Genomic DNA, 12,080 nt, shown 5'->3' on the forward strand with positions numbered 1-12,080 from the left:
TTGAAACATTGACGAAAACATCCTACAAACAAATACGTTCAAGTTGAATCAGCTTATGCAACAATGCTACATTTGCACATGACATCATGGCCGCCATCTTGATTGAATTTCACAATGAACTGTCAATGAATTGTCAATGAACGTTTTTGTTATATCATCCAACATGGCCGCCGTGTCTTTGTTGTTTCACTTTATTGGGAATGATTGAAATCCAACAATACTATACATTTGGTTGGTTGTTTTGCTTTGTTTTGATATCTTGCAGTCCCTATTTTCTTTTTCCTTTTTTAAATTTCTTTTTCTATTCCTTTTTTCTCTATTCTATCCTCATTTTTCACTTTTTTAACTCTTTAAGCCAATGAATTTTACGAAAGTAATATGAACGACTAAAACCTTTTACGAAGAGATACGGAAATGGTCTAAAATTCTTGTTCCATGTTTCTTTTCAATGTTTGTTTTCCCATATTCTAGCATTTTTCTTTAGGTATTTGTTATTTTCTTGCTTTCTTTAGCACATTAATTAAGAAATACACAAAGTGGTTTCCAGCTTCTCGAGTGTTCGCTCTGCACGCACCCCGCATGTTGCACGACGGTATTTAGACCAATCAGAACGCGCGATGATAGAACTCAGTTATTTTCTAAATGTTTATTCAGTCGTGATACATCTGTTGCAATAAACTACATCACTAAAAACGCCCAAAAAGAATATGGTTAGTTTACAAACAATTGTTCAGTGTTTCAACCTTATATAGGGGAGAATAAAAGAATAAAATAGAAGGAATAAAAAATAAAAGTAAAATAAAAAGAGGGGGAAATATGTGAAATGAAACAAAAAGAAAAGAAGTGAGATGGAAATAACTAGAAGAAAAAAGACATGCTTAGGAGAGTGTATATATTTAATGCAAACCATATAAAGAACAAGTTGTTACAAGATGGGTGTCAGAAGAAAGTGCTGGGTGAATAAGGGTTCTGTTGTAGTTGTAGCTATTCTCGCTCTTGATATATTATGAGTGATTTACTTCCAGGTGATTTGAAACATAGGCACGCAATACATGGTTCTTCACAGAGTTCCAAGTGTTTTCTATTATCTCTTAGATTTCCTGAAGTCACTTAGATCGTTTATTAAGTAAAGTACATATGCAGCCAAAGGCTGAATTAAGTAAGTAATACAATAAAGGAATTATATATTTTAAAAAAAGAAAGAAAGAAAGAAAATCCAAAAACCATATATACTGTTATACTAATATTAATATTAATATTTTAAAAAAGGGGGAATTAATCAAGGTTATCGTGATTACTTGCTCCTGCAATTATGAAAGTGTTCTTAAATCTGTTGGTCTTGCATGCTGGAATTGTAAATGTTCTCCTGATAAAACGAAATATTTTCCACCAACGACAACAAAATATGCTACTTTTAAAAGTTATTCCGTAAATTTTTCCATGGATGTGCTTTATTTTCTTTATTTTCGAGTTAAGACGGTTTTTTTTCGAACCGAAAACTTGGAAATAGGAAATCTTGAACTACGAACAAAGCGTTGGCTGATTTACCAATTCGTTCTGCCTGATAGAACTGAGATCACCTGGTTGTTACTTGTTTTATCTCTCTCTCTCTCTCTTCCTTTACTCTTCCTTTTCTTTCTTTCTTTAAATACCAGCGACAGTTTGTATTGATGGTTTTCACGGCGGCCATGTTGGAGGAACTTAACAAAAGAATAGGCCCTTTGCAGCTAGTGGTCACGTGCTTGGATACCGCTTAGCAACACAAAACTGGAGAGCAAGCCTTCCAGTAAACAAAAGTTGTAATAGGTCAAGCACGCGTGGTTTTATACGATAGTTTCATCGTTCAAAACGCTTAATCCTTTTGCCCTATCTACAAACACAGTAAGATAATCTTAAATTCTCTCCTTTGGACTCGATTTTTGGTTCGAAGTAACGATATTCTTCGCGTTATCGCGAAAAAATTGTCACCGCCGGCCCGCTCGACGGCTGAAAAACATGGCGACTTCGCAAGGTATGTACTTCAAAACTCTCCTTTTTTTTGGTTTCTTTTCAATTATTGGACTTCTAAAATCTCTAAAATAACAGTTTAGATTGTGAATGGTGATCGATTGTAATTGGACGGCATTTTAATGGACGATTTGTTTATTTTTTGTGAGAGTGATTCCACGTCTAAAGTCAAGACTAACCCATGTTTACATATATTCGCTGTAGATGTTAGAACTCCCGACGAGCCATCACATACCAAGAAAAATTCTTCGTACTGATATTTTTATATTTATTTTTGTTTTAGATGAAGTAGAAACTCAAGACATCTCTATCTTTCCTTCCCTCACCTTCGATGATGTAGGGAGCTACGCTATAGAGAAGTCTGGCTGCACAAGCACTTCGAAAGCGTACAAATTTATGGCGGAACCAGGCTATTTACATGACGTTAAAGGTACTTGATAGCCAAAATGTTTTTTCTATTTCATTATGATATGAATGGCAGACAATTCACACTAATTTTTCCAATTTTTTAGTGATATATACCGACCAGTGCGTGAGAGTTAAATGCAAGTGTTACCGCTCAATGAGGAAGTCTGAACCACCGCACATTTTAGAGGTGTCAGTCCAGAACAACAATTTGACATTGCTGTCTGGGCTGTGCTCATGTGTAGCCGGGGCAGGTGGATACTGCCATCATGTGATCGGGCTTCTTTACTATTTAGCCCTTCTTAAGCAACTGGGACATCGGACATTGCCTGATGAGCTAACATGTACCAGCATGAAGCAGCGTTGGAGCATACCTAGAGGATCCAAAATCGCACAAAAAGAAATACAAGACGTGCTAGTGAAAAAACCCCAACTTGGCGCTTCGTACAGTAGATATATCAAGAGTAATTTGTATTCCCCATCTACCCAGTATCCTACCCTCACAAAAGAGCACTTTAATGGCTTCCAACCACCTTATCCTCTCTTTACAACCATTCTGCCCAATCAAGATCAACTTGGCAATATCCCATTTGTACAGAGCAAGTTTGGAAATGTCCCAAAAGGCTGTGTCCTGTCATATCAACAAAAGATGTCAACTGACTACATCATAAATGATTTTACTTGCACTTCTTTCCCAGAGCTTCCCCTCTCAAGTGCAGAGGACAGATTTAATAACAATGTGTCAATCTGTCTTGACAGTCGTCAACAATCTATATTTGGAACATTGTCTGTGACAACAGAGTCATCACTGAGAGTGCAGCAGCAAACAGTCACTCAAAGTCAGAGTGATGTATGGCACCTGCTCAGAAAAAAAAGGGTAACAGCAAGCAAATTTGGCATTGTCGCTCGCCGGGTGTCACATTTTGACACCCTTGTCAATCAGCTAAACCCCACCAGATTTGTACAAACTGCAGCAATGAGAAGAGGCATTGAACTTGAACCACATGCTGCCATGGTCTATGCTAGCAATGCAAAGGGTGGAAGAGTAAACCTCTTCCCATCTGGGCTGATTGTCCACCCAAAGTGCCCATGGCTAGGTTGTAGCCCAGACAGGAAAGTTTATGACCTTGATGCCGTAAATAATGGTCAGAATCCCTTTGGCTTGTTAGAAATAAAGGTCGTTAAAGAGGGGGAAACATCATTTGACAATGTGAGGTATCTCACCAAGGACCAGAACACTAACCAGTACAAACTGAAAACAACAGACATTTATTATTACCAGATCCAGTGCCAGCTTGGACTCACAGGATTAGAATGGTGTGATTTTTTCAGTTACATTGACGAAAATTTGTTTGTTTGCTCTAGAATTAATTTTGATTCAGTGTTTTTCCAGCAAGCAAAGGACAAAGTTGATAGTTTTTTCTTCAATTACTATTTACATTAATACACTAAGATTTTTGTTGTTGTTCTCAAACCATGGCCAGATTTCTTATGATAACAAATATTATATTATTTTTATTAATGACAAATCAATTCATAATCTTAATTTATTTTTTATTATATTTATATCATATTAGTATTATATTTATTTGTGCTATTTAGATTTTGTGTTTGTTCATTAGTTGTTTTTTTTGAGTTTTCATTTACAAACAAATTGAAATAGTTACAAAAAGCAATCCAAGACACATGATAAACCAACCTGCATTAAAGATTATCTAATGGGTTATGTAAGCCACATTAATCATACATTCACCAACTTCTTACAGACACTATGCCTCATTATTACCATTGGATAAAATAAGTGGGCCTTGAAAATTTGTAAGGAGGCAGGCTACAGTATATAACTGATTGACTGAACCTAAAGTGGACAATGGCACATCTGAATCAAAAAAGTGGTACTCTTTGACTCTTCTTATTGCCCTCTCGACATGAATTCTAAGACTTGCTAGTGTCTTTGTTTTTTGAACATCTGCGGCAGAGAATTGTTCCTGACTTTCAAGAAACGGAGGAATATTTAACTCTACCCGCTTCTCCCTAAGTAAATCTTCAATGTCAAACCCTTTGTCTGCCATGACTGAATCACCAGGTTCTAACAAATCTAGAATGCCGCTGCACCTTGTGATTTCCTTATCACTAATCCCCCCTGTGTAAAGGCTAGAAACGAAGCTAATAGCTCCATTAGGGGTAATGCCTATCAAACCCTTGAGTGTAGTATTACTCTTATAACTAGAATAAAGCTGCGACTGAAGTAGTAGGGAGGTAGGTGTTTGAACAAAAATCTCTGTACAATCTAAAATGACACGTGTGCTTGCATAAAGCTTTTTAAAACCTTCTGGCATAAACCTATCAACATCTTGCCTTGAAGGCCAGATCACTTGACTACCAAGAAGAAAATACAAAAAATTAGTCCATGTGATCAATTTCCTGCAAACTGACGATTTATGTATTCGGAACCTATGAGCTAAATCCTGTCCGAATAGACCTAGTTTGAGGCGTACACAAAACATAAACAATTCATCCACAAGAAGCATATTTCTTGAGTCTGGTCTACTTTCTCTTTCTCCAGAGGCATAACAATATGTCATTTGTGCAGCACATGGCTGCAAAAACTTAAAAAAGAACTGAATATGTAAATAGGATGGGAAACCTGTATAAAATCTTATGATCTCATTGTCTGTGCCAAATCTCTCAAGCCCAAATTTATTAAGTGCTAATTGTTCTGCAGCTTGCCTCTTAATGTCCTCAATTTCTTTTGCAGCTTCAACTTTAACCCTTTTTATTTCAGTGAGGGCAGCTGCAGTTTCATTTCTACTTTGTTCAAGTTGCTTTTGTGCATCTTGGAACTGTGCTCTGAGTGACTGGACTTGTGCTTGTAGGTCATCCATGCTGAAGGTTGTAGAAGTGCTGGGACTATTATCTTCATTGTCATCACTTTCATCTGTCTGAGTGTCTCTGTAAAAAGGTTTTGAAATTATGATGACACTCAGTTCACACTAAATAAAAAATTATAAAAGACTAAATTATTAAAATTATAAAATTATTTTGGTTTAAACCAAAATAAACATCAAGTACAATTCCATCAGTCAAGTCTAAATGAAATGTATTGAAGTAGAAATATGTGATATTCATTACCTATCTACTTGTCGAATTATCTTTCTTCTTGCTTTGGATTTGGTTGACCAGTCAAAGATTGATGGTACAGCTTCTCTTTTTAGCAACTGACGTCCAGAATCAGTGGGAGGATTGTAATCTTCCTCAGTGAAGTGTTTTGAGCACACTCTGGTACTTTTGTTAACCTATTATAAATCAAATGTCCTTTTAATAACAATGTAACTGTATTCAACTATTTTTATCTTCATTACAGTTTTTTAAAGATCCACAGGCAATTCGTATTGTGCATTGATATTGTTAGATTCCTATATACCTTGAAGTGTGGGCCCACATCTCTTCGTATCTTCACCAGCCATTCCTTTTTCAATTGCTCATCCCTTGCACGGCCTGGTAAGCGGTGAAACTTTAAATCAGGATGATATCGAGAATCTCCGTTACACAAGGGAACACAACAATGGTACGAAGAATTTTTCTTGGTATGTGATGGCTCGTCGGGAGTTCTAACATCTACAGCGAATATATGTAAACATGGGTTAGTCTTGACTTTAGACGTGGAATCACTCTCACAAAAAATAAACAAATCGTCCATTAAAATGCCGTCCAATTACAATCGATCACCATTCACAATCTAAACTGTTATTTTAGAGATTTTAGAAGTCCAATAATTGAAAAGAAACCAAAAAAAAGGAGAGTTTTGAAGTACATACCTTGCGAAGTCGCCATGTTTTTCAGCCGTCGAGCGGGCCGGCGGTGACAATTTTTTCGCGATAACGCGAAGAATATCGTTACTTCGAACCAAAAATCGAGTCCAAAGGAGAGAATTTAAGATTATCTTACTGTGTTTGTAGATAGGGCAAAAGGATTAAGCGTTTTGAACGATGAAACTATCGTATAAAACCACGCGTGCTTGACCTATTACAACTTTTGTTTACTGGAAGGCTTGCTCTCCAGTTTTGTGTTGCTAAGCGGTATCCAAGCACGTGACCACTAGCTGCAAAGGGCCTATTGTCAATGAATTCTTTTGTTATATCCTCTAACATGGCCACCGTGTCTTTTGTTATTTAATTCTCTTGGGAATGGTTGAAAACCATCATTAAATCATGAGGCAAAGAAAATGAGAAGTTACTCAAGGAAATATAACGTGACTTTTATTGTTGGTTATATTATTGATGGCATATAAGCATTGCATGTGACAATCTGCAAAGTTACATTACATTGACGTTTCGTGCTTGATTTCTTCATGAAAACTCTGCAAGAAATGAAATAATTGTGTCAATCCTTTGTTCTGTATTTCTCGAGGGAATGAAAGCCGTTCTAAATATAGATGTGAAAACGATAATTCCTAAGAAAGACACACTAGTTGTACGCTACGGGTTATGGGCTCCTGATATAGCGCAACACGGAATATTGTGGTAAATATACACGAGTCTGCAGCTTTTTTTGAACGAAAAGTTGGAGTTTTGCACGCCTCTTTTGCTCGGTATTGTACGTACGGTCGTAAGATGAGGTTTTCATAGTGATAATAACTTTTTTCTTATGCATTCATGGCAGCAATGTTGACTGAAAGCAATAGATTTCCTGCGTGTGGCCTCGCATTCAAGCGCTTCTGGACGCGGATCTATCACATATTACGTTGCCACAGCTGTTTTCATTGGTCAAACACAAAGCACTGAGGCGAGCTTCGAGGTAGTTTCAAAGGATTATTCAAATTTGAACCTTGTAGCCTCGGTTGAATGACTCTTGTATTTGACTACGATGTATGGAAGGTAGTGGATGTAAAAGTGCCGAACAATGTATTGATTAATAGTAGACCATTGTAGTCTATTACCCGATTTGCATGTTGCAACTGTTGTGCATAGCAATCAGTGAAAACAGTGTTATAGACATACTTACAAGAACAAAGTCGACATGTTTTACGGCAAAGTCGTTTGACATTGGGACTGTAGCTACAGAATCTCACAAAAGACTTGCAGTTGGGATGATTATCTTTGCATGCTAGAAGAAAGAAAAAACAGTTTAAGGAAAATCCGCCAAACCCTTTAAAATCGATACATCTCTGCTCTTTATCCAATAATTAGGTTTTTTTAAAGATATTATTAGTAATTTGGAGATTATTCTATTAATTTGAAGATTAATTTTGAAATCATAAGATATTCTTATACTGTTGTATAGTCAACACTCGCCTCGTGAAACCCTGATATAACGGACATCTCACTATTGCGGACAGGAGCAAAATCCCCGTCGATGAAAAAAAAACATATGAAGAAAAGACCGTAATTAACTACGGACGCAAAATGACGGTCCTGAGGATTTCCGCTGAAATGACGGTTGACTGTATTTAGCACTTTAGCATGGTGAGGCAATTCCCGCTTAAATTTATGTAGCAAGTTATTGTAATAATCATGGGCTAGTGATCTTACTTGTGCTTCCACCACCGTTGCCACCATTGCCGCCGTTCCCTCCAGTACCACCGTTCCCGCCATTGCCGCCATTTCCACCACTACCACTGCCACCATTATCTGGGGGAAATGCATATGGACAGATTTAAATCTTTAAGCAAGCTAGCTGTGAAGTAACCAGCTGTGTTTTGGCTGACATATCAGAGAATGAATGGTGCCAATATTTTTGGCACACTTGGTAATGTATGAAATAAGGTTTATCAATGAGTTAATATTTAGTAAGTAGCTTCATGGTAGAGAACGATTCCGTACGTATCGCTCACTTGCCAATGACTTAACTTGTACACGATAAATTATGCTGCTTGGTGGTGGGATGGGGACACAGAAATTAACAACTTTATTTAATGAGGGTGGCACTAAATAGTGTACTACACTAATAAACTTGTGGCCCTCAACATAAAACTACTAATATTTACAAATTTAAAAATATAAAATATATGTAATAACAACTATCAACAAGAACTTATAAGAAAAATTAACTATAGTATAATAAAACAATACATCAAGATTAAAATGAACTATATATAAATTTAACTGTGAAGCTCAGCGACACCACGCTCACGCGGACGACGCAGCGACGCAGCTGAACGTAAATAATATACTTCAGCAACGTCGAAACGCCGCCCCATGAACACGACGCCGCCAAACTTCACAGCCAAATTAAACAGGAATCTATATTATAAATGTAAAAGGGTAAAATCGAAATGAAATAAAGTGGGGAAAAAAAAAAAAAAATTAGGGGAAAAAAAATCATAATAAAAGGAAACTATAGATAAAAATGTGGCAAAAAAGTGGAGAAATTGGTGGAGAAACTTGAATTTATAACGCGGAATATCTCGAAGTTAAGCGAGTGAGGCGACATTTCGCGCAACGTTGTTGCATCGCATTATGCAGAGGAAATGTTGCTCGTACTACCACTCCACAAATTTCTACTTCATTGTTCCATGAAGTAAAAACTCTCTCTACAAGCAACGAAGCAAATTTGTTGCATTGAGTGGTCGAGTGCAAACCATATATCCATTGAAATAGCACAAAAACTAAATAGCACTAAACACATCTATTTCTTTAGTTTTCAATTGTCATTGGTGCTATTTTGTGCTAACTAGTTTCTAATACGAGCAACAATTGCTCTGCCACTTGCAATGCAACAACGTTGCGCTATTTGGTTGCCACCTATTCGCACCTTCAACGAGACTAAACATTGAAAAAATGAGTCTGGGGTCATAAAACACAGCTGTATCAGCTGTATGCATTGAATGGGAAAGAAGCCGGATCATAGCTTGACATACCTTTCATATTTTTGTTAATCCAATCAATATAACTGCTCACCCGAGCGTAAACAGAGTATGTGTCACCGGGACAACTACGATCAGTGACCCATGATGCTGCGCCTCTCAAAACCCATCTTCCATTCTCTTCACAGGATAACGGCCCACCGCTGTCACCATTGCACACGCTAGTCCCAGTCCCTCCAGCGCAGACCATCATGTCTTCCTTCACTGAAGCCCCGTTCACGGTTCTGCATTTCTGGTGTTCGGCGATGGGGACAAATGTTTGTTTTAGCTTTGGTGATCCAGCGTTATGTGAGCCAGAATATCGACCCCACCCTGTTAATCAACGATTTACAAGTTAGACTAGAACAGACCGCTCTTCGGCTCGGGCGTAATGTTTTCCCATTTCAGACCACGTGTCATTCTTCTGAGAATAAGATTCTTTGTTTGAGTTGTATCCATATTCATGTGTATTTTCTCATGTGCAACAGGGGATGTTTGAGGGTTCAATCTGTGAGTTAGCCGTGCCCTGACTTAGATTTGCCCATGGAGGTTGTTTGAGGGTTCGATCTGTGAGTTAGCCGAGAGACTTGACCTAGATCAGCCCAGAGGTTGTTTCAGGATGTCAATAAGATTCGACAAGATTCAATAATTCAATAAGATTCATCCCACTTTCTCGTAGAGCTTTGAGTTTTCAACCTTATCTAACTTGCATTAAATTCTTTTTTACATCTAGCATAATTATATAGAGGATATTACATGGGCGCGCGGAGATACGAAATTTATCTTCGAGTGTTGAAAAGATCTCTCACGAGTGAGCGTAGCGAACGAGTGAGATTTTCAACACGAGAAGATAAATTGCGTATCTTCAAGCGCCCATGTAATATTCTGTTTATTACATAATTATCAAGAAGTATGTTTTGGCTTTTTCAGGCAATTCTTTCCGTGTATTTTTGAATAGCCATCGCAATGGTGTTATTTTCACACGTGAAAATAACATGTTATTTTCACGTGTGAAGATATCAATTTTTCGAAATAGAGAAAAATGGATATTTCATTGGTAATTATATAATAATATGTGATTATCACATTCAAAAGCAAAAGAATAACATGTACCTGTCATGTAACATTTTTTCCCAGTCGGGAGCCGATCGTTCTGCTTCGGTAGACAAATTGTCCCAACATTTTTATTGAGAATCACAGCCTTTGCCAGTTTGAGCAAAGCAACATCATGGAAAACATGTGAATAATCTTTGTGCAAAATAATCTTGGATATGTGGTATTCCGTCCCATCGCCTACACGTTGATGAGCACCTGCAAACAATAGGACAATATCTTGTCGTCAGTTTAGATCTATTGGCAAAATCAAGTGCAAACGAGTGAGCGTGTGAACACTGAAAATTCGTCTGTAACCTATATTATATTAGGCAATTAATTATGTATTGTTGAGCAATGAAAGTGTTTCCTTCCTTCCTTCCTTCCTTCCTTCCTTCCTTCCTTCCTTCCTTCAGTCAGTCAGTCAGTCAGTCAGTCAGTCAGTCAGTCAGTCAGTCAGTCAGTCAGCAGTCAGTCAGTCAGTCAGTCAGTCAGTCAGTCAGTCAGTCAGTCAGTCAGTCAGTCAACATCTATTTTATATATTTACCTGCCACAACAGAATACATCTTAGCGTTCAAACTCCTTCGAACACAGTGACCAGCGGTAAGAGCCCATCCAGGGGTAATGAGTGAAGCTCCACAAGTATGTCTTCCATATTTACGTAATGACAGTTGCCATGGCCACGAATGAGGCACTGCTTCCTCTCCACCGACTACGCGGGCTCCTGACGGTCTTCTTCCACAAGAAGCTAAAATGGAATTATAGGTTGCTATCAATAGACGTCACTTCCGGTAATAGCTCTTTTTTGATGGCTTGTAGAATCCTGGAGGTTGTTTTGATCTCTTGTTTTCTGGTTTGATGTCGTGAAAATAGTCAAATACAATAGTTTGAGGACTTATTTTGATATGTTTTGACTTAGCATCCGCTAGTTGCCCCCCAGTCAACCGCTTGTTTGCCCCCCAGTCAACTCCAAAAAGTCACGTGATTGATAGTAAGCAATTGATTCTTAGTTTTCCCCCCAATTATTATCAGTATGGGCATGATGAAAAATCTTGCATGAGGATTGAAATATTTCTGATGTTTTCTGAAAGTTTTTTTTATTGTTTTATCAACCCAGGTTGGGAGTTATTAGTGCAACGGGCTTAATATGTTGGCGCCACAATTCCGTGTGATTTCATTCTCTGCCCTTTTTCTCGTTTCTATCATAGTTAATAGAGGGGAATGGTTATGAAATCTATTGTTATCAGGTCTTTGTTCGCTTGTGATGTTGAACCGGTCTTGACCATGCAATGTTTGATTTATGCTCATCCGAAATTGCAAAATAAGTAAACATAAATTTTCTCTATGGGATTGTTGTAAGTATTTTGAACTAGCAGCCAAAAGAAAGATTTTGGTCTGTTCACTCAGCCATTGCCAACAATGGTAAAACAAAGGATTGTGCACGGTCACGCTTGAAAAAAGTGAACAAAGACCTATAACAAAAGAGTTTCCTAAACATTCCCCTCTATTAAGTATGTTTCTATACAATAAATAAAGAGATATCGTAGTCGTTTTTAGAAATAAATAAAGAATTTTTGTATTCTCTCATACTAACCTTGTGCATGTGCGTGGCCAACGGCACAGCAAACAACCACTAACAGAATGAGTTCTTTCATGCTGATGTACAAGAGGAGGTCAAATCTTCTAGTTTAGTACAACTTCATGGCGTGGTCCAAGAATTCTCGATCTTTTA

General features: G+C 37.6%; 3 protein-coding genes across 5 annotated transcripts; 1 reads left to right on the forward strand and 2 right to left on the reverse strand.

Annotated features, from left to right (window-relative positions):
• The first annotated feature begins 1,704 nt into the window (after positions 1 to 1,704).
• Positions 1,705 to 4,663, forward strand: LOC116290778 (uncharacterized). 2 transcript variants are annotated; one of them, XM_031697878.2, is made up of 3 exons: positions 1,705 to 2,011; positions 2,212 to 2,437; positions 2,520 to 4,663. In XM_031697878.2, the coding sequence occupies exons 2-3, from the start codon at positions 2,212 to 2,214 to the stop codon at positions 3,854 to 3,856; spliced, it is 1,563 nt and encodes a 520-aa protein (XP_031553738.2). In that variant the 5' UTR covers positions 1,705 to 2,011; the 3' UTR covers positions 3,857 to 4,663. The 2 variants fall into 2 exon arrangements, with proteins under 2 accessions (XP_031553738.2, XP_031553739.2); XM_031697879.2 differs by having other exon boundaries at positions 2,291 to 2,437.
• Positions 3,666 to 6,528, reverse strand: LOC148904644 (uncharacterized). 2 transcript variants are annotated; one of them, XM_089024644.1, is made up of 4 exons: positions 6,231 to 6,528; positions 5,837 to 6,030; positions 5,545 to 5,708; positions 3,666 to 5,364 (listed from the first exon to the last, which is right to left on the reverse strand). In XM_089024644.1, exons 1-4 carry the CDS (start codon positions 6,244 to 6,246, stop codon positions 4,182 to 4,184), a joined length of 1,557 nt encoding a protein of 518 aa, XP_088880770.1. In that variant the 5' UTR covers positions 6,247 to 6,528; the 3' UTR covers positions 3,666 to 4,181. The 2 variants fall into 2 exon arrangements, with proteins under 2 accessions (XP_088880770.1, XP_088880769.1); XM_089024643.1 differs by having other exon boundaries at positions 5,837 to 6,528.
• A 121-nt stretch (positions 6,529 to 6,649) lies between these two features.
• Positions 6,650 to 12,064, reverse strand: LOC116308146 (chymotrypsinogen A). The gene is made up of 7 exons (XM_031718528.2): positions 11,943 to 12,064; positions 10,896 to 11,096; positions 10,370 to 10,567; positions 9,272 to 9,589; positions 7,944 to 8,042; positions 7,417 to 7,518; positions 6,650 to 6,772 (listed from the first exon to the last, which is right to left on the reverse strand). Coding segments are annotated over exons 1-7 (981 nt in total). The 5' UTR covers positions 12,004 to 12,064; the 3' UTR covers positions 6,650 to 6,770.
• Between the last annotated feature and the right edge of the window lie 16 nt (positions 12,065 to 12,080).

The sequence above is a fragment of the Actinia tenebrosa genome, unplaced genomic scaffold, assembly GCF_029948245.1.
Source record: "Actinia tenebrosa isolate PJP-AT-01 unplaced genomic scaffold, QUT_ActTen_1.0 PGA_scaffold9__36_contigs__length_13948895, whole genome shotgun sequence".
Classification (NCBI taxonomy): domain Eukaryota; kingdom Metazoa; phylum Cnidaria; class Anthozoa; order Actiniaria; family Actiniidae; genus Actinia; species Actinia tenebrosa.